This window comes from Canis lupus, chromosome 10 (assembly GCF_011100685.1).
Source record: "Canis lupus familiaris isolate Mischka breed German Shepherd chromosome 10, alternate assembly UU_Cfam_GSD_1.0, whole genome shotgun sequence".
NCBI classification, from domain to species: Eukaryota; Metazoa; Chordata; class Mammalia; order Carnivora; family Canidae; genus Canis; species Canis lupus.
Window position 1 is genome coordinate 68,940,153 of NC_049231.1, and position 24,458 is coordinate 68,964,610.

Genomic DNA, 24,458 nt, shown 5'->3' on the forward strand with positions numbered 1-24,458 from the left:
AAGGACAGCTCAGTGGGGCTGGCTTCCACGAGGTGTAGACGATGAGAGGTATGATATGTCCAAGCTTGTGTTCTTTTCCTGGCTCTTCTCCTGTCTGGCCAGATAATCATTTAATTTTTCTAGATCCCTCTTTCTTCTTCCGTGAAACGAGACCATCATACCTGGCCTGCACTTATCACAGGCCCGAATGATATGAAGCATGCGTAAAAAAATGTTTTGTGAAAGCATTAAACTAATGTGGAGGTCCTAGCTTCTGTCCCTTAATTTGAAGGGGGAAACTCAAAATCTTCCCAGGGTTAAAGTAGCCTGGGACCTGGGATAATAAAGCAAAGCTTGTTCTAGGTTTTTGTTTTTTTTTTTAAATTAAATTAAATTTAGTTTAATTTAATTTTTATTTTTTAAAGATTTTATTTATTTATTCATGAGAAACAGAGAGAGAGAGAGAGAGGCAAAGACACAGGCAGAGGGAGAAGCAGGCTCCATGCAGGGACCCCGACGTGGGACTCGATCCCGGGACCCCAGGATCACGCCCTGAGCCGAAAGAGGCACTAAACCACTGAGCCACCCAGGCTGCCCTGTGTTGTTTTTTGTTGTTGTTGTTGTTTTTTGGGTTTTTTTTTTAAGGGAATCTATGAATAGAATATCAATAGGCTGAGATCAATAAGTCAAATAAGGAAAAATTGTGGCTGAAAGAAGCACTTGATAAAATCCAATACTCAAAAAAAAAAAAAAAATCCAATACTCATTTCAGGTATAAAAAGTTTTTTAAAAAGCTTTTAGAGATAAAATGATAATGTATTAGAAAGATGATTTTACTGCCTTTAGCTATGGATACTTTGATTACAAAAGCTATATGTGTGCATGGTAGGAAATTTGGAAGATGAGGATGAGCACAAAGCAGAAAATGAGAATGATCCCATTAGTAAGAAATAGTCACCTAAATTCTCGCTTTTTCCAGTCCTTTCTATACATATACATTTAGAAACCAGTCTATTTTAAATGCAAATTAGTATAATAATATTCTTTAATTAAAAAGTTAACAATAAGTCATGAATTATTATTATTATAATTAAATATTATTTTACAATGTAATTCTTAATGGTTGCAGAATAATCCACTGTATGGACATTCTATAATTTATTTAACTTATTAGTTGAAAATTTGGGTTGATATTTTTATATTATTATGAATAAGAATTAAGTGGACATTCTCATAGACTTATATATCAACAATTCTTTCATTAAGATGAAAAAAATCTGTTAAAAACAAAGCACTTTTTTATGCTATCATTTAATATTGTTTTGGGATTCATAGAGAAACATCTAGAAATGAGATGAAAGTTGAGCTAAATTCTTGGGGAAAAAAATAAAGGCATGTTTCTAGGCTCTGTTTCACACCATTCATGATTCTGGATGGACTGAAAACTTCAATGTTAAAAAAAAAATGAGTTCATAAAAGACCTAGAAGAAAATGCAGTTATCTGCATAATTTTTGGAAGGCAGGTGTTTTTCAAGCATAGGATAAGCAACAAAAATAGCACAAGGGAAAGGCTATTTAATTGCATAAATAAAAATAACTGTATCTTAAAAACCAGCATCACAAAGTGAAAAAGCAAATAATAAGGAAGAAAATATTATATATGTATGCATGTGGTAAACAAATATACTTAATATTTAAAGTATTCAAACCTAATTTTAAAAAAAGTCCAAATATCTCAATAGAAAAGTGAGCAAATGACACAAGTGGACAATCTACCAAGAAATGTAATAGCCAACACATGTATATAAAAAAGTTCAGGGACACCTGGGGGGTTCAGTGGTTGAGCATCTGCTTTCAGCTCAGGGTGTGATCCCGGGGTCCTGGGATCGAGTCCTACATCGGGCTCCCTGCATGGAGCCTGCTTCTCCCTCTGCCTGTGTCTCTGCCTCTGTCTGTGTCTCTCATGAATCAAATAAATAAGATCTTTAAAAAAAATTAAAAAATAAATAAAAAGTTCAGTCTCAGTAAAAATTAGACATGAAACATAATCTAACGAGACATCACCATCCCCTTATCAAATTAGCAAAGCTTTTCTAGAAATTTCAGCGTTGGTAAGGACAGGGAATAGGGATTATAATGCAGAGCCGATGGAAATGAAAACCTGTACCACCTTTCCGGAGGGTAAGACATGCCTTTTCAAAAATGTAAACTCTTCGGCCCTACATTTCTAATTCTAGGAATTCAACCAAAGTGATTGCTTAAGATTGCTGCTGATAATTACTTTTAAAAAATATTTTATCTATTTATTTGAGAGAGAGGGAGACAGCATACTGGTGGTGAGGGGTGGGGAAAGACAGGGAGAGAAGCAGACTCCGTGCTCAGCAGGGAACTGGGCAAGGGGCTCGACCCCAGGACCCTGAGATCACGACCCCAGCCGAAGGCGGCTGCTTAACCGGCTGAGCCTCACAGGCGCCCCAAGACTGATGTCGATGATAAATCGACCCGTACAGGTTTTCACCACAGTGTTGTTTATAATACTGATGTTGAAAACAATGCCCAGTGGTAGGTACTAAGTTGTATCAAGGACCGTTTGTGTGTTTATACCACAGACTACAAGTCTGCTGTGACGCCCTCAACTAATACTTTTTGAACTAGAAAGATATCCATAATATTGCTTCAAAAAACAAAAGCAAAAAAAAAAAAACAAAAACAAAAACAAAAAAGAAAGGCCAGTTTACAGCAGAGGATGATGTATCTACTAATCCCATTGTTGAGGGAAAAAAGTATTGAAAGTGAACTTATGGGAAAGTGGCTTGGTGGGAGAGAAATACGTGGACCTATTAATAGTGGTTATCTCTGATAGTGGAGTTTTACACAATTTTTAAATTTCCTCCTTTATGTTCATTTTCTGATTTTTCTATAACGAAGGTATAAATTCATTATAAATTTAAGAAGAACTTGGGGCACCTGGGTGGCTCAGCGGCTGAGCATCTGCCCTCGGCTCAGGGTGTGACCCCGGGGTCCCGGGATCGAGTCCTGCATCAGGCTTCCTGCGTGGAGCCTGCTTCTCCCTCTGCTGTGTCTCTGCCTCTCTCTCTGGGTCTCTCATGAATAAATAAATAAAATCTTAAAAAAAAAAAAAAGAGAACATGCCCACATATTCTCTCTTAAAAAAAAAAAAAACAATTTCAAACAGAAACCCCAGTAATCTTGGAGCAATCAGGTGAAAAAGGCCCTCGTGTACGCTGATGATATGCATATGAGCTGGTGCAAACTTTCTAGAAAGCCATTGGCCAGATTTCCAAGAGCCAAAAAAAAAAAATATCATAGGCTTACATCGAGTCATTTTGGTTTTAGGAAATGATCCAAAAGAAAGAAGATAGGTGCGGTGCTGTCCGTAATGGAGAACTGTGAGCCTAACGTCCGACAGAAGAGAAGGGCGCAGTCGATTAAGGGGCCCCTCTGGGGGACGCCTGTTCCTGCCTCCCGGGGTGCCTGCATGTCCCCCAGGTCTCCGCGAGGGGCCCGGCTCTGGCAGCCTGGGGCTCGGTGGGCCTGATGTAGCTCCTTCCAGAAGGTTCTTCATCAGGGCAATGGTTCCAAACAGAAGCTCGGCCAACGTGCTAGAGTCCCCGCGGCGGCGAGGCTCTGGCCAGTCCCAGCGTCATCGGGCCCTGTGGCGTGTCCCTGCCTCCGGGGGCCTGGCCGCGGTGGCCGGGTGGCCGCGGTCTGTGGCGGGGGCAGGCCGTGGCTGTGAGCGGCCGTGAGTCCCCACAGTTGGGGCCGCGCTGAGCGCAGAGCGGGGAAGAGAAGCGCCCAGCACAAGGTCTTGGAGCAATTTTTTTTTGTACCACCCAGAACGGATGCACACACCACATACACGAACAGGAATAATAGTAAAATACACTCGCTAACTGGGGGGCCACGAGTATCATCCCCTTTATTTTTTATACGAACGGTTTCCTCGTAAGCGTAGATGACTTAGCGCGTGATGCCGGCCGTGCTCGACGACTGGCTCACCGTGTCCCTTGAAACTGTGACGGTTCAGCCTGGCAGTCCTGCGAGGCCGTGGGCCCGGAGCACCCTTGCTCACAGTGCACCCAGTCACCTGCCCGGTGGGGCACGGGGACATCCTCCCCCGGCCCTGTGCAGGCCCCCCCACCGCTGGCCGCCCTCACGATGCTCAAGGCCCTTGAAGGGCGTACGGTCGGCCGCTTGGCGAGTCACCTGAGGGTGCCGTCCTCCCCCGGGGTACGTCCAAGTCCCACTGACTGGGGCTGGGATCGCAGCCTTCCTCCGCCGGGCTCCATGGCCTTGGGCCAGCCACCGAACCTCCCTGGCCCCTGCCTGCGCCCTCGCCCAGGCTCGACGTGCCAACGTGCTCAGGGCGCGGAGCCAGGGCCCGGCTCCTCGAGACTGCTCGATTCACGGTACTTAGGAGCTCGGTATTTTATTTTTACTGCTTTTGGATGAAAGCGGTTTAGGCCTATCAAACAACAGGTCAATTGGGAAGAGGCAGGTGCCTCTGAAATTATTCTTTTCTTTTGCCCGACACTGCTCCTCCTTGTCTAAAAATAACACGGCTTTTTATTTGGGGCCGTAAGTCATGCAAAGTAGCCCAGCTGCACAGTCTCGAGGACATTTCCGCTCCCCCCCACCCGCCCCTTCCCCCAAGGACACTGATATTACTTGGACATGATGAGGACCATGCAGGTGGAGGTTATTCTCAAGCAATAAAATTAGAGAAATGTAGAAAAGTGCAGATATTTTATAAACAGATATTTTCCCCTTTGTCCCTCCCCCCTCCTTTCCACTTCCCCTCTGTCCCCTCTTCCTCCTACTTTTCCTCTTTTGCTTCCACTCTTTTTTCTCACTCAGTCTTAGACATTTTTCTCTCCAGACTCTCAAGAAGCATGTATTCCCTTCAGGCTCCTGAGCTGACCTGAGAGCTCCTTAGGGCTGTGGCCCTTATGCTCTCAAAAGTTCAGAAATAACAGAAGTAAAACCAGCAAATCCCCGAGGTAGTAGCCGGCAAAAAAAAAAAAAAAAAAAAAAAATTGTGCATGCAGCAGAAAGTGTGCAAACCGGAAACCCTCACACCGCGACGGGGAATGAGGCTCAGGGATAGCTTGTTACAGAGCAGCTTTTTAAGTGAGAGAGCACTGGCTGTTTATTCTTTAAGGTGAATAGTTAGTTATCATGTCAGCATTCCCTTAGGGTCGCCCGGTGACTTCGGTAAATGCCCAACCCTTGAGGTCAGTTCAGGTCAGGACCGCTTGGTCACAAGATCGAGCCCCACGTAGTGCAGGGTCCGCTGGAGATGCCCTCTCTCCCTCTCCCTCTGCCTCTCCCCCCGCCCCCCACCCCAGCCCCTGCTCCAGCATTTCCTTAAATGATAGGAAACTGGTCAGTGATTGCAGTTCAAGTTCTGCCCATGACTCCCAGAGGCATAAGCAAGAAATGATCCGGGTCACCTCGGCCTTGCAAAGTAAGCAATGCCCCGCTGGGTCTGGCTGCACTGGCTTCGTTTGCTCCGGGAGTTTCCAAGGCCGCCCCCTGTTTTCGACGTTAGTGGAGGTTCTGGTGCCGGTGCTCCTCGCGGCCACTCTGCCCCGGGACCCCTGCCCTCACGCAGCTGGAACCTGCCGCTGCCTACCCTGGCCATCGATAGAGGCTGAGGGGGCACAAAGGAGCCACGTCCCGTGGTGCAGTCGCCACAGGACTGGCCTCCTCATCTGTGACTAGAGGACGCAGCGGCCGTGGGGACCTAGGGGGATGTGGTGGGCACCTGGGGAGATGCTGGTGGGCACCTGGGGAGATGCCAGGTGGGAGCCTGGGGAGATGCCGGGCAGGGACCTGAGGACATGCCAGGCGGGGGCCTGGGGAGATGCCAGGCAGGGACTTGGGGACATGCTGGGTGGGCACCTGGGGAGATGCCGGGAGGGGACCTGGGGCGATGCCGGGCTGGGACCAGGGGAGATGCCAGGCGGGGGCCTGGGGAGATGCCGGGCGGGGACCAGGGGAGATGCTGGGCGGGGACCTGGGGAGATGCTGGATGGGCACCTGGGGAGATGCCAGGCGGGGCCTGGGGAGATGTTGGGCAGGGTCTTGGGGAGATGCTGGGCTGGGACCAGGGGAGGTGCCAGCTGGGGCCTGAGGAGATGCCAGGTGGGGACCTGGTGAGATGCCGGGAGGGGACCTGGGGAGATGTTGGGCTTGGACCAGGGGAGGTGCCAGCTGGGGGCCTGGGGAGATACCTGCCGGGCAGGTACCTGGGGAGATGCTGGGCTGGGACCAGGGGAGATGCCGGGCGGGGGCCTGGGGAGATGCTGGGAGCGGGCCTGGGGAGATGCTGGGCGAGGACCAGGGGAGATGCCGGGTGGGGACCTGGGGAGATGCTGGATGGACACCTGGGGAGATGCCAGGCAGGGCCTGGGGAGATGTTGGGCAGGGTCCCGGGGAGATGCCCGGGCGGGGGCCTAGGGAGATGCCAGGTGGGGACCTGGCGAGATGCCAGACGGGGACCCAGGGAGATGCTGGGCAGGGTCCTGGGGAGATACCAGGCAAGGACCTAGGGAGATGCCGGGCAGGGCCTGGGGAGATGCCGGGCAGGGACCGGGGTCCTGGGGAGATGCTGGGTGGGCACCCGGGGGGGTGCTGCCTGCCGCAGGGTGCCCTGCATGGTGAGGCTGCCAGCTGAGCCCTGCGGGAGGCCCTGTTCCTCCGTCTCGCATTCATCCTCGCTGGCCTCGAGCATCCGTGATCCTCGTCCCCATTCCCAGGGGACACTAGGCTGCTGGGTCCCTGCCCTGTCAGCTTTAACTCCCGTCGGGGCCGGTTCCCACCCGTCCCTCCCCAGCCCCATGACATCGGGGGAAGTAGGCCCCCTGGTCCCCCCACTGCTAGGTGCGCGGGGCCACACGTGCTGGGTCCGCTGCGGGAGCAGATGGGCGCGTATCCTGCGTGCTGGGCCCAGGGCCAGACCCTGGGATGTGCTCTCGCAGCTCGGGCTGCTGCCAAGTCGTCGGCCTCCGGATCGGTGCCGCCCGTGGTTCAGTCCCCGGGGCCCAGGCAGCCGGCGCTGGAGGGCCCGCCTGACCAGCTGGTGGGAGCCCGGGGCATGCCCGGCTCCGCTGCTTACGAGGATGGGACGGCGGCGGCGGCCAGGAGACCGGTCATCGGACAGACGCCAGCGCCGGCCCGTCCCCTCGACCCTCCGTCAGGGCCTTGTTTTCTCTCCAGGCGCCTGGCGCGTCCTCGGGTGGCTCCCGCGTCCCAGCCCATCCTTCTCCCGTCTGTCCCTCAACGTAATTTTAGGTGACAGGAGTGCTGCTGGTCTCATGGGGCTGACCTTTGACCTTTCAGGGCTGCCTGTACCTACCAGGAGGCACGATCAAGGAGATCGCCACCAACCCAGAGGAGGCGGGGAAGTTTGTCTTCGAAGTCATCCCAGGTAGGCAGCACGCGTGGGGATGGAGGCCCTCTGGGATCCCCGAGCTGGGAGACTCGGGGGCGTGGGGCCAGGGATGCCGCGGACTCGGCCTGGGCTCCCAAAGGCGCCCCGGCCCGCCTGCCGCAGGGAGTGCAGCTTCAAGGCTGAGCAGTGCGTGGAGACGAATGCGGTGACACGTCGCCGTCTCCGGGGTCGGAGGTGGCCTGTGACCAGCACGGCTGAGTCATTGAGGTTAAATGACAGCAAAGAGGCGTCAGGCACTGGGTCGCCTCTGCCACGGGGCTAGGGCCGCACGCGGGTGCTGCTGCCCAGGTGAACGCCCCCTTCTCAAGTGCTCCTGGGGCCAGGGGACCGTCCTGCTCCGTCTCGAGGGACGTTTGTGTTTGCGGGCGTCCTGCTCCAGGTCTCTGGCTCATCTCCCGGCCCCGGCCTCCCCAGGAGCTCGGGGGCTGCTGGGCGGGGGGTGCAGCCGGGCGGCCCCGGGCCCCCTCCCTACTGCTCCCACAAGGTGGCCGCACCTGACAGGTGACCCCGCTGTAGAGCTCGCCTGCCCTGCTCCGACCCGGGCCCTGCCACCTTGTATTTGCATAACTGTGAGCACGTGATTTCGTTTCTTCCTGCCACTGTTTCTTCATCTGTGAAATGGGCACAACGAGGATGACAGTGAGGATTAAAGAAAGAAACGTATTGGGCCCACCTGGTGTAGTGACCGACATGTCGCTAGTGCCATGTAAGCGCTTGACATTTGGGGATCACTAGAGGAAAGTATAATGTAGAAATCAATCCTAAAACTGGCTACTACTATAGAAAACAAAGAAAAACAATTAAAAAAAAATTTTTTTTAAAGTTAGGCTCTTCCCAGGTGGCCTCCTTCCTGATGGGCACTCCTTTGTGGGGTTTTTTTTTTTTTGGTTTATGTGTTTGTTTTTCATCCAAGGCTCTGTCCATCTCTCTCACCACCTCCCAAAGAAAGAGTTTTTTTTTTTAGTGTCTCATCTCTGAGAAAGCCCCACTTCTTTCCCTCCAAGATTCCTCTAGTCCTAGGACCCCTCTCCCGGTTCATGGGATGCAAGCGTCCATGGTAACACGCGTCCCAGAGCCTGAGCTTTCCATCGAGGGTGACCCTACTGGGCGCTCTGGCTGCTGACTCCCCGTGGGCCCGTGAGGATTGCTATGTTACGCAGGACCAAGGTTTATCCTCTCATCATCACTCACACCTGCTGCGGTCTCCTGGGTGTGCAGGTGCATTGCTTGCACATGCACACACACGTCTCATAAGAACAAACAACCCTAAAGCAGTAGTAGTCGGGTGGGAGCCACTTTCCTGAAGGTTCCCTAAAGGCATCATTGTCAAGTCTTCACCCAACTTAGAATGAGGCAAGCCTGTATTCACGGTGCAGAGACATTTCAGTTCCTTTCTTGTCACGCTCTTCCTAACCGGGGCCTCTGTGACCACCGGCACTGGGTGCACGAGAGCCAGGGAGAAGACTTTCGCTGTCGTCACACTGTGTTTTGGGGCGGGCAGGAGTGCAGGACAAGCTTCCCTCTCCCTGCCGACTTCTCACACAATCGCCATCGGTTCTCCTTCCACCCCAAGGAAGTCATCAGGGATACCAAGCATTCTTCCTCTTGTTGCATTTAATTCTCATCTCACCTTGTGAGATGTCACAACAGATTCATCGAGTACCTGCTATATGAGCCAGGCCCTATGACAGGGACTGGGAATCCAGCAAAGAACAAGCTCGTGTGCTCTTAGTCTAATGGGGAACCAGGACTCTGCCCGGTTATGGGGTCGTGGGGCCTGAGAGGGTGATGGCAAGATCCATGCCCAAAGCTAGGAGAGGCTTATGATGGACTAAGCACAATGGAATAATTAAATGGAAGAAAGAGCGGGAAAAAAAAAAAAAACAACCCTGATTGAGGTAGGGACCGGGCAGCCACTTACCATTTCAAATAGAGTGGATATTCCATTAGTTGATATTTAGGGAAGATTTTCAAATTCCCTCTGGTTTTGACCGCTTGAACCCATCTCATATCATGGAGCATCACCTTCTCTACCCCTTTGCGATGACTTGATTTAGAAGCCGTCGTGTCATCGCGTCATTGGCTTTTTTTGACCAGAAGGGTGAGTCCGTAGCCGTTCAGGGGCATCCTGAGAGCAGGGGGTTTTCTCAACCGCATTGAGAGACAAAACTAAGGACAAAACTAAAAGCTCTCCCAGAAGTCAGGGTAAACCGAAAAGGCATGTTTTTGATAACAGGGTAGACTGGAGAACAGCCATGGTGGAGAAGTATGCCAGACGAATTTTGGCCAAGGCCAAACTGGAAGCAGCAGGGGCCAGTGGCAACTATTGGGAGAAAGAGCAGGGGCCGTGCCTTGAGTTTGGCCATATAACTTACGGGGTGCCAGCGGGCAGGTGTCTGCATCTCGGGGCTTGAGTTCCATTAGCTGTAGCGCAGAAATGATCCCAGCGCCCATTCTACTTCAAAGGGACACCGTGATTGCTACAGGATCCTTTAGTTCCACCCCGACCGCTTTCCACTTCCTCTTTTACTTCTGGAAACACCTAGGTCTGAGGAGTGGTCAAGGGCCTCCATGGACTGACCCTTCTGGTCAGAAGAGCTGATGACCCTTTTGATAAGATAGATTCAGAACTGGGTTGTTCCAGAGCTCAAAAGAGCGCGGTGGTGATATTAATAGAGGCTCGAGAGATCCGGACCAAAGGCAATTTGAAGGTTTTTTTTTGTTGCCCTTGAAGAAAATTCGGTGTGGGGCACAATTAGGGTGCTGGAACTAACTCTTTTTGAGAGAAAGGCCCTGACATTGTGAGAAGAATGGGTTGATGTTTATATAGACACTTTTAATAGAATTTAATTAATAGAATTTAATAGAATCCCGTGATTGAAAGGGGTTGCTCTTGTGTTCTTATCCTTCCTAAGACCTGCGCTTGATGCTTTCCTTCTCCCCGCTCTTCTCCTTTTCTGTCCTGGTTTTTCTTTTTTGTCTCTTTCTCTCATTCTTCCTCTTGGTTTCCTCTCCCCTTCCACCCCGTCTCGTCGTTTCCTCCACCTTCCTGTCTACTTGCTAACACAGACCCGGGAAGCATTACATACGTCTGCCCGTAATCGTGGGTTTAAAGTGAAAATGATAAGGTCCTAACGAACTTCGTTTGTCCATCAACTACGTCTTGAGAACCTTCCTTTTTACAACGTCTCGTGCAGGTAGGAGAGTAGAAGTTCTGAGTAAGGAAGCACTGATTTTGTGAGAAAGGCACACGGGTGCTCATCGTCCCTCCCTCCCGAGTTGCTATCCCGTGCCCACCCCAACAGCTGAGCTCATGAGTAGCTTGGGAAACTCTGTGAAGGCGTGATGGGCTCCGAGCTTCAAACTCGTGCGGGCTGAGCCTGTCTCCTCTAACACTGACGCTGCCCCGTGAACTCCTCTTCCTTTCTGGCAGGAAATGGCTTCTCTCCCCCACAGGAGCACACCGCAGCCCAGGGCATCCCAATTGCAAACCAGCGGTGCTCAATGATTTATCTATGGAATTAGAGTTTTGGTTCCCTTGAGGATAAGCAGGTTACGCCTTTGTGTCGTGTGCCTGCTTGTTTAATTGAACCAAGGAAGCAGCTGAGGGTTAGTTTCCCTTTGCTTCCCTTGGGCCGCTCGCCACTCGAAGACCTTCATTAGTATTACTTCTTCCTCCAGCCTCATGGGACCAGAGCCGCACAGGACAGGACTCCTATGTCCTCATGGCCAGCTCTCAGGCGGAAATGGAGGAGTGGGTTAAATTCCTTAGGAGAGTCGCTGGCACGCCCTCCGGAGGTAAGGACTCTGCGGACGTTCCTGGGCAGGTGTCTGTGGCATCTCAAAGATGGGGAGTTAGTAGCTCCAGACACGATAGATAGCTCCCTCCTTGAACAGTGTCCAGGGGAGACCACGGGAGGACAACTCTGAAGCCACACTCATTGCCAAGCATCTAGCCTCCCCCCTACACGACCTCAAAGAGCCGACTCTAGACTAGCTGGGCCGCCTGCGGCCCTTTGCACCTATGTGATGCCCTGAAGCACCAACGTTCTGCAGCACCAGGACTCTGCCCGGTTATGGGGTCGTGGGGCCTGAGAGGGTGATGGCAAGATCCGTGCCCAAAGCTAGGGGAGGCTGAGCAGCACAGGAAAGTCAAGCGGTTGGTCAAAACTGGGGTGGTCAGACTGGGGAGAGGTTCAGGACCTGCGTCCCGCTCACGGGTTTTCCGTCAATTCAGGGTGAGCACTTCTCTGGGTTCCATGGCTCGAGTGTTTGAGTTTTTTGGGTGCCCTGGTGTTGGGTCCACACTGGAGGAGAAACTGCCGTGAAAAACATACCTGCAGTTAACACGGTGTCCACAATAGCCAAAATACGGAGAGAGCCCAAGATGTCCATCGGCAGATGAATGGGTAAAGAGAGGTGGTGTATACGCGTGCCGTGGGGTATTACTCAGCCGTCAAGAAGAGTGAAATCTTGCCCTTTGCGATGACATGGATGGAGCTAGAGGGTATCGTGCTGAGTGGAAAAAGTCAGAGAAAGAGAAATACCATGTGATTTCACTCATATGTGGAATTTAAGAAACAAAGCAGATGAACAGGTGAATAGGGGAAGGGAAGGAAAAATAAAATAAGATGAAAACAGAGAGGGAGGCAAACCATAAGAGACGCTCAACTCTAGGAAACAAACAGGGTCGCTGGAGGGGAGGGGGGAGGGGACCGGGTGACTGGGGGACGGGCATGAAGGGGGGCACGTGATGGCATGAGCACCGGGTGTCACGTGCAACTGATGAGCCTCTCAATTCTACCCCTGAAACTAATACTGCACCATCTGTTAACTAAATCGAATATACGTAAAAAACTAAACAAAACAAGAACAAACTGCAATTAACAAACAGGCGAACCCAGTATGTTTTTTCCTTTCATGAGAGGCATGAAAGAACTGATATGGGAGATCTCGAGGGGCCACTTTCCCTCAACTTTTTAGGAACGTACTTTGTGTCAACTCCAGGATAACTGGATATAGTTATTTATCAACTGTTCTGCCTATTATTTTGGAAGTCTGTGTGTGTGTGTGTGCGTGTGTGTGTGCTGGGGAGGGTGTTTTACAGCTCAAATATTAAATATTTATTGGGTTGCTCAATGGTTTCTTTAAAAAATTATGAGCACCATAACAATTCTGCGAAAATTTGGAAAAAAATAGAGGAAAATAATCACCCCTGAAACCACCGGGAGGAATTTTTATGTTTTCTTTTCAGGTGGTATTCATATATATATTCCTTTTTTTTTTTTTTCCAGAATGACAAGCATGGAATATATACAATTTAATACCTTTTATTTTGTAGCTAAAGGGGTTTTTTTTTCCTCTTTTTCATGTTGTCGTATTGATTTATTTCAGGGATTCTAATATATACAATTTAATACCTTTTATTTTGTAGCTAAAGGGTTTTTTTTTTCCTCTTTTTCGTGTTGTCGTATTGATTCATTTCAGGGATTTTAATATATACAATTTAATACCTTTTATTTTGTAGTTAAAGGGTTTTTTTTTTCCTTTTTCATATTGTCGTATCGATTCATTTCAGGGATTCTAATATATACAATTTAATACCTTTTATTTTGTAGCTAAAGGGTTTTTTTTTCTCTTTTTCGTGTTGTCGTATTGATTTATTTCAGGGATTCTAATATATACAATTTAATACCTTTTATTTTGTAGCTAAAGGGTTTTTTTTTCCTTTTTCATGTTGTCTATTGATTCATTTCAGGGATTCTAATATATACAATTTAATACCTTTTATTTTGTAGTTAAAGGGGTTTTTTTTTCCCTTTTTCATATTGTCGTATCGATTCATTTCAGGGATTCTAATATATACAATTTAATACCTTTTATTTTGTAGCTAAAGGGTTTTTTTTTTCTTTTTCATGTTGTCGTATTGATTCATTTTAGGGATTCTTTGGTTACAAAAAATGGAAATCAAATCACAGAGAGGGATTTACTGGGTTGGTACGGTAGCTACTGAAGGAAGCCATGGGAGAGCTGCCAAGAGGAGTCAAGGGTTTGGGGCAGAGAAGTGGACCATGGGCCCGGAGCTTATTCTGTAGGTTTCTCTGGGGCCACATAGCGTAGCGTTCTGCTTTTCCCTGCATGCCTGCCTGTTTTTGCGTGGTTAGCGGCCCCCGGTACTTCCTCCTGGCCCAAGACAGCGGTGCCAGCCCCAGCTTTGCTCTATTTCCGTCCCAAGCACAGCAGGGACAAGCTCAGCCTGCACCTCCGCACTCCAGCCTCCTGGGAAAGAAGCTCCGCGGGCTTCGCTGGGGTCAGGAGACCACTTGTGCAGCCTCAGGCGCTGGGGCAAGGGGGCGGTCCTGCCTAGCGGGGCCTGGGAGGAAAGGAGTCACTGGTGGGACACCCAAGCTCGAGAACGCCCGCCACCGCCATCCCGTTACCAAAGGAGGAGCAGGGCTTCCTTACCCATCTCCCAGGTCCTAAACACTGTGCTTCGGGCCGTGCTCATCAGTCCCAGGTGAGGTTTTTCGTGCTGAAAGCTCCCTTGTATCCCATTCAGCCTGGATAGCCTTCGCTGTGACCCTCCGGATTGCCCCGAGACGGTGGGCCCCGTCCATGTTTCCTGCCTTCCCCAGCCCAGGGCTTTAGGCAGCCTGCAGCGACAAGGGACAAGGGCAACGGCCGTCGCCGGATTGTGCACTTATTCTGAGTCAAAATGCTGCCCCGACGGCGACGTCTGTGTGCCTTAGATGGTGCTTGGCTCAGCGTGGCCGTGCGAGCTGCCCTCCCGGGTTCTAATCCACGCGGGGGTTTCTCCTTTACCCCACCGCACCACCTGAGAAGCAAATCGAGCAGAGATCCTGCGGGCAGGGGAAAGTCCAGAGGAAGCCTATTTATTTATTCAAAGAACAGAATTCGTCCGTGACGTGGCATCTCAGATGTTTCAGGCCTCTCGTTGAGTCCGAATGCCCCGTCCCGGGCAGAAGGCGTTTCAAGACAGCAGAGTCCAGTGTGGGGCCACCAGGCAAGCCACACCCTGGTTCCTCCTGCTTGTATGGGAAACCTCTGTCCTGAGGAAGTAGCTGATGAGTGGAGGGGCCCGCACCGGGCCTGGACCCATATGGAGGGGGCCTTGGGCCTGGTCCCCCCCACCTGCAGGGTCCCCCCACCTGCAGGGCCCGCCTACCCCCCCACCCAGCAACCTGAAGGGCACCCCCCCCCCCCCCCCCCGCCTGCAGCACATGCCCTACCTGCAGGGCCCGCCCACCTGCAGGGCCCCCCACCTGCAGTGCATGCCCCACCTGCAGGGCCCCCCACCTGCAGCGCATGCCCCACCTGCAGGCCCCCCCCCACCTGTAGGGCCTGCCTACCTGCAGCGCACACCCCCTGCGGCTTCCTGGTTTCCCGTGGCTCTTCCCACCAGCACCTCCCTCTCCTCACCTCCGCGACCTCCATCCTTTGTGAGGTGCCCTACCGTCTCATCTAAACCCCAGCGGTGGCCCAGAAACCCATGTGCTCTCCCCTCCCCCCGACCCCCGAGGCCGTTCCTATCAGGCACGCAGTCATGTGCTCCTTCTGGAACCCTCTCTCCCCGGGTAGCCACGGGGCTGGGTACTCGGCGCTTGGCAGGTCTTTGCTGGGACCCTCCTCCGTGAGCCTCCCGCTCAGCCGGGGGGACGCGGGGTCCCTTCCTTGGCCCACTCCCACCCCCTTCCCCTCGCTCCTGCTTCCTTTCTCTCTCTGCCCACGTGCTGAGTATCTGGCTCGTTTGCCTGACGTTGGTCTCCCCGGGCTGGAGGGAGCCTTCCACCCGCTTCGGGAATTCCTTCCCCAGAATCTAAACGGTGCCCGAGGCCGGGGATGGGCAGGGGCGGCCTTCCCGTCCGTGGTGGCCCCGGGGTCTACACCGCAGGCTCTGCTCTTTGCTGAACGGCCACCAGCTGGGAAATCACTGGGTAAGTGGGTGGCCGCCTCTAGAACCATCTCTCTCCCGATGTGTCGACGGTGAGCTTTGGTGAGACCCTCTATGGTTTGTAGAAGTCTGAGAGAATCTGCTAAAAGCTGTGGAAACTTCCAGAAAAATTGTTCTGATAGAGCGACAGCCGGCGCCTGCGGTCCTTTTGCTGCCCGGCTACTGGACCCACACTGTGACGTAGAGCCCCTCTGGGACGAGCCACACACCCCACCGCCCCCTTGGCTCCTCGGCCCCTAATCATTCCGCTCACCTCGTCCCATTCTGGGGCCATGTCCACTCGTCCCGGGAATTCTTGGGCACCAGCTACGCGTCCAACAACTGACCGCAGTTCTGATGCTGTCTCTAGGTAGATGCCATCGGACCCCACAGGCTGAGGGCCCAGCCCTACAAGAACTGCCCCTGCCCCTGTCCCTGCCCCGCAGGCCCCAGGTGCCGCCGGGATCCGTGCTTCAGGCCACCCGGCTTAGAGCAGACCCTCCTCCCGCCCCGCCTCGGGTGTGCGTCACCTGCTAGAGCGGCTCCCAGAATCCAGGAAGCGTCTCGCTGGTTAGACGGTTGGTTTGTCCTAAAAGGATAGAACTCAGGGACAGCTGAGGGGGAAGAGGTGCCCGGGGGCGGGGTCAGGGGCGCCCTCCCGGGAGTGCCATGCTCCCCGACCTTCAGGCGGCCACCAACCCAGAAATTCCGCACCCCCCACATCCCTCTGGGGTTTATGGACGTTTTGGTGCATCCGATGGTTGATTAAATCCTTGGCTGTTAGTGGCCGACTGCGGCTCCAGCCCCTCCCGCTCCTTGGAGGGCAGCGGGGCTGCACTTTCTGACCCTGTCATCCTGGTTCCACCGGCCTTGGTGTCGGTTTTGCTTTCAGTTGGTTCCACGTGCTTTTCAAAAACTCACCTCATTAACATAACAAAAGACAACCTTTATCTCTCTCGACACTGCGAATTCCAGGAGTTTTAGGGAGCTCCCGGGAGGAAATGGGTAAAAGACCAAAAATACACTTCTTATAGTAAATCCCAATGTCCCCCCTTGGGACGCAGCACCTTGCTGCGCCCTGATGTCCCAGCCTTCTCTTTCCTAGCCAAGCCGATTTCTCTCTCCACCCCCCACCCGCCTGCCCCCTGCATGGTTCTTTCCTAAGGGCCAGGCTGGAAAAATGAGATTAATTTTTTTTCCCCTGGAAGTTGTGGATGCAATTCCAAGTTTTCCTGCTTTAAGTGGAAGAAAGCGAAGGGAGGTGATCCCATCTGGACTTCTGGACTTGTCTCTTTCTCCCCAGCGGGAGGGTCCTGTCCTCCCTGGTCCCCCGCGGACCCGACCTCTGTGTCCCACCCCAGGCAGCGGGCGGCCGCATCACGACCGGCTTCCCTCAGAGCCTGCCTCTCCCTCTTGCCCCGGAGGCTCACGTCTCTGTTTCCCCTCAGGCCGCTGCTGGGCACGGAAGCAACTGCACTACCTTGTGCCCAGTTCTGTTGTGAGCGGCCTGCCGGTAGGCCCGGGCCGGGGCACATGGTTTTTTTGTTTTGTTTTGTTTTGTTTTCTTGTTTTTTAAGATTTTTAATTTTATTTCTTCATGAGAGACACAGAGAGAGAGAGAGAGAGAGGCAGAGACACAGGCAGAGGGAGAAGCAGGCCCCAGGCAGGGAGCCCGACGCGGGACTCGATCCCGGGTCTCCAGGATCATGCCCTGGGCTGAAGGTGCCGCTAAACCGCTGAGCCACCCAGGCGTTCCCTGAGTCTTTTTCTCTAGCTAAAAGGGACATTAAGAAGGATGGGTTTTCTTCTTTCTTTCTTTCTTTTTTTTTACTCTCTCCCCAAGGAGGATTTTTACTTATTTTCAGCGATCCCCTTTTCTTTGGGGATCATGAGACAGATACTTTTTTTTTTTTTTTTTTTTTTTTTTTTAGATTTCTGTATTTTATTTGACAGAGAGAGAGAGAGAGAGAGCACAGGCAGGGGGAGGGACAGAGGGAGCAGAGGGAGACTCTCCAGCAGACTCCCCGGCTGAGCACGGAGCCTGACGCGGGGCTTGATCCCAGCACCCTGACATCACGGCCTGAGCCAACACCTAGAGGCGGGCGCTAAGCTGACTGAGCCCCCCGGGCGCCCCCGAGACAGACCCTTATTTATTCACTTAACAAATATCCGTTGAGCGTGTGCCAGGTGCGGAGCGCGGTGCTAGCCCTAGAGGTGCAGGCGGTGACCCCAATGCCCTGCTCCGGAGCTCACGTCTAGCAGGAGACACGGAGCGGGTGAGCCCGTGCGCCCTGACGGCTGGGACGGGCCCTGAAGGAGGAGCGCGGAATGCATGGGGGAGAAATGTCTTGGGCAAGAGGATTGGGGGAGGCTCCCCTGAACTCGTGATGATTAAGCTTAAATCCGAAGGGTCAGTGGAGGCTCGGCAGGCAGAGGGGGGCGCAGAGGAATGGACCTCAGCTGGAGGAGCAGCTCCCGCCCAGGCCCTTCGGCAGGGAGGACAGGCTGCCGAGCCGGGGGATGGACGCGTGGACGCGGCCCTGCTGAGGATGGTGGCCTCGGCCCTCGGGTGGCCTGGGTGGGGGCTGTGCTGGTGGAGGGGGAGGGGGCTGTGCAGGGCTGACGTGGCCGTGGACACGACAGGGAAGGAGGGGGCAGTGGCGGTCGAGTCTCCGATCCCGAGCGTCTGCGGGAACAGGGGGTGGACCTCGGGTTGGCGGCCCGCCAGCCCCCGACGCTGAGGCCATCCCTAGTCCCCGGGCCGGCTAGCAGGGAGGCCGCGGTGTCTGCTAAAGTCTCAGTGGGAGGGGAACCAGCCCGGTGCCCCCCCCCCCCCCCCGCCGGGGACCCTTGTCTCCGAAGGCTGGACCGAGGCCTCTGGGTTGGGGGTGGGGGCGCCGGGCGGAGGCCCGTGCTCGTGCCCACGCGGTGCTACACGGAGGGCAGGAAGGGAGGTGTGCTAGCGAGGCCACCCGGGCTGGTGCGCCGGATGTTGTTGTTTTTTGGGTTTTTTTTTTTTGCCCACCTCCGTGCTAGCCCTCGGGTGGCAGGTGACAATCAGCTGCTGAGTCACAGGAGGCGCTTGCACGGGCGGGCGGCCCGCGGGCTTCAGGCTCGCTCTCTAAAGGCCGAGCGGCGCGTGTGAAGGTGAGCGGGGAGGGAGGAGGTGTGGGCAGGGCCAGCGAGGCCCGGGCAGGTGCGGACAGATCGGCGATCTCCGGCCTTGCAGGCAGGTGCTGAGCGAGCCGGATGGCTGTCCTGGGGCGGGGCGGCGGGGGGAGGCCTCCGTGGCTCCGCGGCCTCGCCATGCCTCACGTCCTCAGGTCGCCGCGCTGGGGCCTGGGCCGTGGCCTTGCCGCCCTGGCACAGCTCTCCTGCTGGAATTTCAGGAGGAAAACCCCCAAGCTCCGAAAGAAAGGTATTTCCTCCCTATTCTGTGATTCCATTCTTCCCCTGCAAGGTGCTCTACCCAGCTCCCCGTCCCTGTCCTGTGGGGTGGCTGTCCTGGAGCCGTCCTGGAGCGGAGCCCCGGGAACGGGACGCAGGGGCCAGCGCGGGTGCCAGGCCAGTGGGAGAGGGGGGCCGGGCTGCACCAGAGGCCGGGCGGGGGGGGTCTGAGCGATGGGGAAGGGGGACAAGCTCAGAATCCTCCCGCTCCGCTTCCCCAAAGCGCCTCAGGGTCCTGGGGTGGCCTCGCAAACCTGGAGAGGAGGTTAGAGGTCTGGGGTGTGGGGGTCCCCGAGCAGCCGCCGGCCCTTGTTCCTCCCCCCCGAGACTTAGTGATGCCTAAAATTTCACCTGGAGGCTTGTATTCCACTGGCTCTACGCCAGAGAGATGAAGGTATTGAATCTAGAATCACGGGGCGGTATGACGGCGGAGACATTCCTAACCCCAGTCTCAGTTTATCCATCTGCGAAATGGAACGATAGTACCTACTTTGTGAGGTTCTTATGGGGATTAGGAGAAAGCACGCATGAAAGCTTCTAGGGTACTTCATGAAATTAGCTGAACTAATTAAATGCATTCGTAATTAGAATTATTACATCATATATTATAATCCATCCGTCAGTTCAGCTTCACACCCATTGCGACAGCAGTGCCTGGTACAGAGCGAGTAGCAGTCGGGAGTTACGGCGGGCTGGGAGGGCAGGAGGCAAGTGCACTAGCTCTCCCTGAAGGAGTGGGTGCAGCCACGGCGCGGGGCGGGGGGGGGGCCTGGGGAGGATGGTGGCCTTCAGGGGCCTCGCATCCCGCAGGCTGCCGTCTTCCTCCCTCCCTAGTCTCCTTGGGCTCTAGGCTCTTTCACGTCCACGCAGGATCAAAGGGCAGTGGCGAGGACTGAGAAGTCAGAGGTGGCTGTCACTCAGGACGGGGCTTGGGAGCTCCAGGGAAGGTCTTCTGCCCCTGACTCCTCACACGTGACCCGGGATGGCAAGTGGCCACGTCTGATTGAAGCAAACTAAGGCAAAGCAGGAGGCTCTTTCTCCCCTCGTGTCCTGCTGCCTCTGGAGCCTGTAGGGGCCATGCCTTGTTGGAGGGAGTGGCTCTGACTGATTTCTCAGCAGGAGGTGTGAGGTCCTGTGTCGCCCGTTGTAGGGGCAGTAGGAAGGCAGTGGGGGTGCTGGGGGGGCATGTGAGGGTGAGGGAAGGGAGGCCCAGGACGCTCCAGCATTCAGAGGACGGGGGAGAAGGAGGAGTCATCCGAGGAGGCTGAGGGAGTGTGGCCCACGAGATACATGGAGGAGCCAGTGCAAGTGCCAACAGCCAGGTGGGAAGGGTCTTAAGAAGGAGGGATTTGCGATGTCACATGGTGCTGATAGAGCAGTTAGGAGGAACATTGAGAATTCGACTCCTCGGTTTTACAAATGTAAAGGCCATTGATCTCCTTGACAAGAGCAAGTGCTGGTCAGAGTACTTCCGGGAGAGAAGGGCCGTGAGAGAACTAGGAGAGACCGCTGGCGGCGGCTCTTGGAGGACTGGTCCATCGCGTGCCAGGCTCTGTGCCAGGCAATACAGATAGAGGGTGAGCCGGGTGGGCTGTCTGCCTTGGAGGAGCCCGCAGCCGGTCCAGGAGAGGAGAGACACGTTTAAAACTAAGTTACGTGGGAAGTGGCAGGAGACAGCATCTGCAGGGACCCATGGGTTCCCTCTGATGAGAAAACGGTTGAAGCTCCTGCTGCAGGAACATCAGGTGTCCAGGTGGGGAGAGGGAGGAAGGGTATGAGCTCCAGAGTGTTCAAAAGCAAAGACCGTTGTTGTCGTTGTTGTTTTCTCATTCTTTTAATCATAATCTCCAGCTACCAAAGAGGCTGGCCCCCAGCACACGCTCAGTTCGTATTTGCTGAATGATTTTGTGAATTCCAGGGGAAGAAGTTTACAGGAAACAGAGGCACAAAAGAAACCATCACGATAATTTCGACAGAGAAGAGAGATGGTTTAATTTAGAAAGTGTTGATCTGTTTGGAGGGAACGAGAGGGTGTTGCAGAAGATCCTGACACGCACACTTTTGCTAATGGGGTTCGGTGAGTGCAGGGACCTTGCGTTGATTGCTTTGTATTCTCCATGCCTAGGAAAGTACCTGACGTTTGACTGCTTGAGTGACTGAATGCTGTTGCCTGGGAAGAAGGCTACGGGATAAGCGTGATTTGGGAGTATCGGGGAGGAGACAAGAGTGAGATTGGAGAAGACACTGGGAGAACTGCCATTAGATGTTGGATGAGAAAGGTTGGATGGATGGAGAGATTGAGCGATCGATCAATCTGGACCAGACAGGTGGATTTACAAGTTACCCATTTGTAGGTGATACCAAAAGTACAGAATCGTAGGACCTTTGTCAAAGAAAATGTCTAGAGGGCGGAGACAGCTACGTTGGAATGCCAGGAGGTGACGCACTATAGGCGCAGGTGGAGGAAGGAGCACAGTAAAGGAGATTGCAGAGAAGCCAGCAAGGAGATGGGACCTGAATGAGAGCAGATGGTTTTGTCATGACGTAGGGAGAAAGTCTTGAGGAGGAAGGAGAATCAGCAGCATCAGGAGTCTTCAGGGAAGACCAGCAAGGTGTGGAATGAACATAGGCCGTGTCTGGCCATTAGGAGGGCACTGGAAACTTTATTGAGTGGATTGAGTGGAAAGATGCAGGCTCATGAAAGCAGACTGGGCCTGAGATGGGTTGAGAGGTCGATAAGGGAAGAAGTAGAGCCTGTGAGGATGGAAGCAGACATGTTCCTTTATGGGTCTACTGATGAGGAGAAGGAAGGCAACTAGTGGTTGTCTGAGGGCTGGGGTAGGAAGTTATTGTTCAGTAAATCGGCAGACTTAGACTCACTTGGGCTCTTCCGACTGGAAAAAGAAAAATTTAAGATAGAAAAGAGATCCAGTGATGTCCTGTAAGAGGTGCAAACGGATGGGACGCACAGGCCGGAAAAGCAACATCTTAGAGGAAAGCACAGGGTCCTTCCTCTGCGAGAAGATGGACAGAGGAGCCAGAAATGCAGGGACGGGGAATGAGGGAGTTAATTCATTCTCTCTTAGGGAGAGAAGGGAAAGAGGAGACACGGTCATCCACTGAGACAGAAGGGAGGAAGGGTGGGGAGTGCAAGGCAGAGGGGGAGGGTTTGGAATGAAGGTTTTACCGAGTTTGGGAATATAACCTTCCATGATATGGAATACTGTGCTCCTGGGAGCTCTGCGTGACCAGACGAAGGCCTGGGGAGGGTACCAGGAGTCAGCAGAGCAGAGGTGATGGAGGAGACAGGAGGCTTGGGAAGTGGGTTTACCGGGGACAGTGGCATCGCAAGGACTAGCTGTGGGGTCTGTGAGGGATAGAGGATGAGCACAGGATGAGGCTGAGAGGCTGGGATGGGGAGAAAAACTACGGGACTTGTTACCCAGTGGGTTGTACGGAGGAGCTGGATTCCAGGCCACCTGCAAAACGGAGCATCTGCCTTGGGACCCCAGGAATGGAGCTCCCGTTTGGGACGGGACGTCGCCATGAACACCCCAGGTTGTGTCTGGGAGGCAGTTCCCTATCAGAGTCCAGGGAGCCCCTTGAGCCTGAGTTTCAGCTGCTCTGAAACGCGTCTGCCTCTCCCTTTGAGGTGTTCCTCACACACCACACATGTGGTCTATGTTTGAAGTCAGATCATTTCAATCATTTTCTTCCCGTTTCCCACCATATTGCAGGCGCTCATCTCATTTTCTTTCTTTTTTTTTTTAATATTTTATTTATTCATTCATGAGAGACAGAGAGAGAGAGAGGCAGAGACCCAGGCAGAGGGAGAAGCGAGCTCCCTACAGGGAGCCTGATGTGGGAACTCGATCCCTGGTCTCCAGGATCAGGCCCTGGGCCGAAGGGAGGCACTAAACCGCTGAGCCACCCGGGCTGCCCTCATTTCATTTTTTGTATAACTAGAGTAAATTTATTGACAGCAAGACTTGTGTCTTACGTTCTCTTGTCTGCATTACCCATTCCACGTGGCCTGCCGCTGGCACTCAGGAAATGTTCGTGTGAAGCTGAATCCTTCACCGAGGAGATCTCACTAGTATTTAAGCTAGAGATGCCACAGTTGTCATCAATCATGGAAAGCACCTGCTTAAAGATGAAATAACTCTCAAGTCATTCGGCAAAACATACTATCGACCTTGTGCCAGGCCCGGTGCTGCATCCTGGGGATGAAAAGGGGGCATCCCCGTATTTCCGGCACCGGGGAGCCTAGTCATGCAGAGGGTGTGGGTACCTACGAATAATTCCTGTACAGTGTCAAAAGGGATGGGGATATTTGAGAAGGAAGGGACAGGATCTCCCAAGTGGGGGTCAAGGAAAGCTTGTCAGAGGTGATGACATGGATAATGTCATCATGACGTGGATAATGACGTGGATAATGTCTATGATGACATTAGAGCCAAGCCAAGGAAGACAAAGTCCAGCAGACACGGAAAGAGAGGTGAGCAGACCAGGCGACGAGAAGACCATGCAAGGGCATAACGATGACTGGAGAGCTCTGTGGGTTTGGGAAACAGCGGGGTAAGGTGCCTTTGGGGGCGTGACCTGAAGTCAGACGGGAGAGGGGGCGGGGGCCAGACCAACTGCCAACCCACCAAGCCAGCCCCAACTTTCAAACGTTGTCAGAAGTATTTAACCAAACAGTCTCACTGAGACGCAGTGCATCAAGCAGATAGCAGCCCAGCAGGCCTGATGGGGAGTGGGGAGCACAGGGACCACCCCGTCTCCTTCCTTGGCTCACCTGCTGGGATGATGGACTTTGAGGGGTAATTTGGAAAATGCTACTGTGACACCTGGGGAAGAAGTGAATGATTGTTACAAACGGGGGGGTCGTGGGGGGCAGTGTGCTCGGGTAAATTGGAGCCAATTTAGAAAGGGGAGCCGCAGCAGCGCCTGGGCACAGCAGAGAAGGGACCCCGCTGCCTGGCTGGGGGCAGTGAGAGAGAGCGCGCGGGTTCACACTAGAGAGGCTGGGCCCGGGACCAGCCAGAGGGAGAACTGTGCAGGAAAACCAAAGGGCTTCGGGGAGCACTGCCCTGGGAATTGAGTGGGTCGGGGTATCGGGCTCCGAAGTGTGACGGAGGCGCAGGACAGAGCTGAAGCCGAGGCCTGTCTTCTGAGCCTGCAGGAGTCCAAGGGCATGGGGCTCTGGGGGGAGGGCGGGGAGCCAACAACTGTCCTGCTTCAACCACTAACCTTGTTACCCCGGGGCAGGGCGGGGGTGTGGATCATGGGGCCAGGCCCAGCAGGGCTGAGTTAGAGCTGGTCCACACATGCTTTGCTGGAGGCGGTGTCATTTGGAAAAATGTTTCTGGACAACAGTTTGCATACCACTGAGTCATAAAAATGTTCAAACCACTTGACCCAGTAATTCTACCTGTGGGAATTTGCCCTAAGGAAATAGTTCAAAAGGGTGAAAAGCCTACGTTCACCCATCCAAAAGTTAATTAATTAATTAAGCAATTAATTAGAAATTATACATTGCACTGAATACGTTCCAGGAACCCTCCTAGGTGGATAAGCACGTTCACTGTGGCAATTTTAAAA

The 24,458-nt window shown here is 53.3% G+C and overlaps 1 protein-coding gene and 1 long non-coding RNA gene across 5 annotated transcripts in view; one reads left to right on the top strand and one right to left on the bottom strand.

Moving 5' to 3' along the window:
• Nucleotides 1-24,458, top strand: part of ARHGAP25 (Rho GTPase activating protein 25) — a 92,236-nt gene that overhangs the window by 44,177 nt on the left and 23,601 nt on the right. For 3 of the 4 annotated variants that reach the window (XM_038551483.1, XM_038551485.1, XM_038551486.1), the window contains 2 exons: nucleotides 7,345-7,432; nucleotides 11,138-11,254. In XM_038551483.1, coding sequence (XP_038407411.1) covers nucleotides 7,345-7,432; nucleotides 11,138-11,254 — 205 coding nt within the window. The remainder of the gene's footprint in view (nucleotides 1-7,344; nucleotides 7,433-11,137; nucleotides 11,255-24,458) is intronic. The other variant, XM_038551487.1, reaches the window with a different exon arrangement.
• LOC119873705 lies at nucleotides 8,257-14,519 on the bottom strand. Its single transcript, XR_005366215.1, has 2 exons — nucleotides 13,922-14,519; nucleotides 8,257-11,971 (listed from the first exon to the last, which is right to left on the bottom strand). It is a non-coding gene; the product is annotated as an uncharacterized LOC119873705 (long non-coding RNA).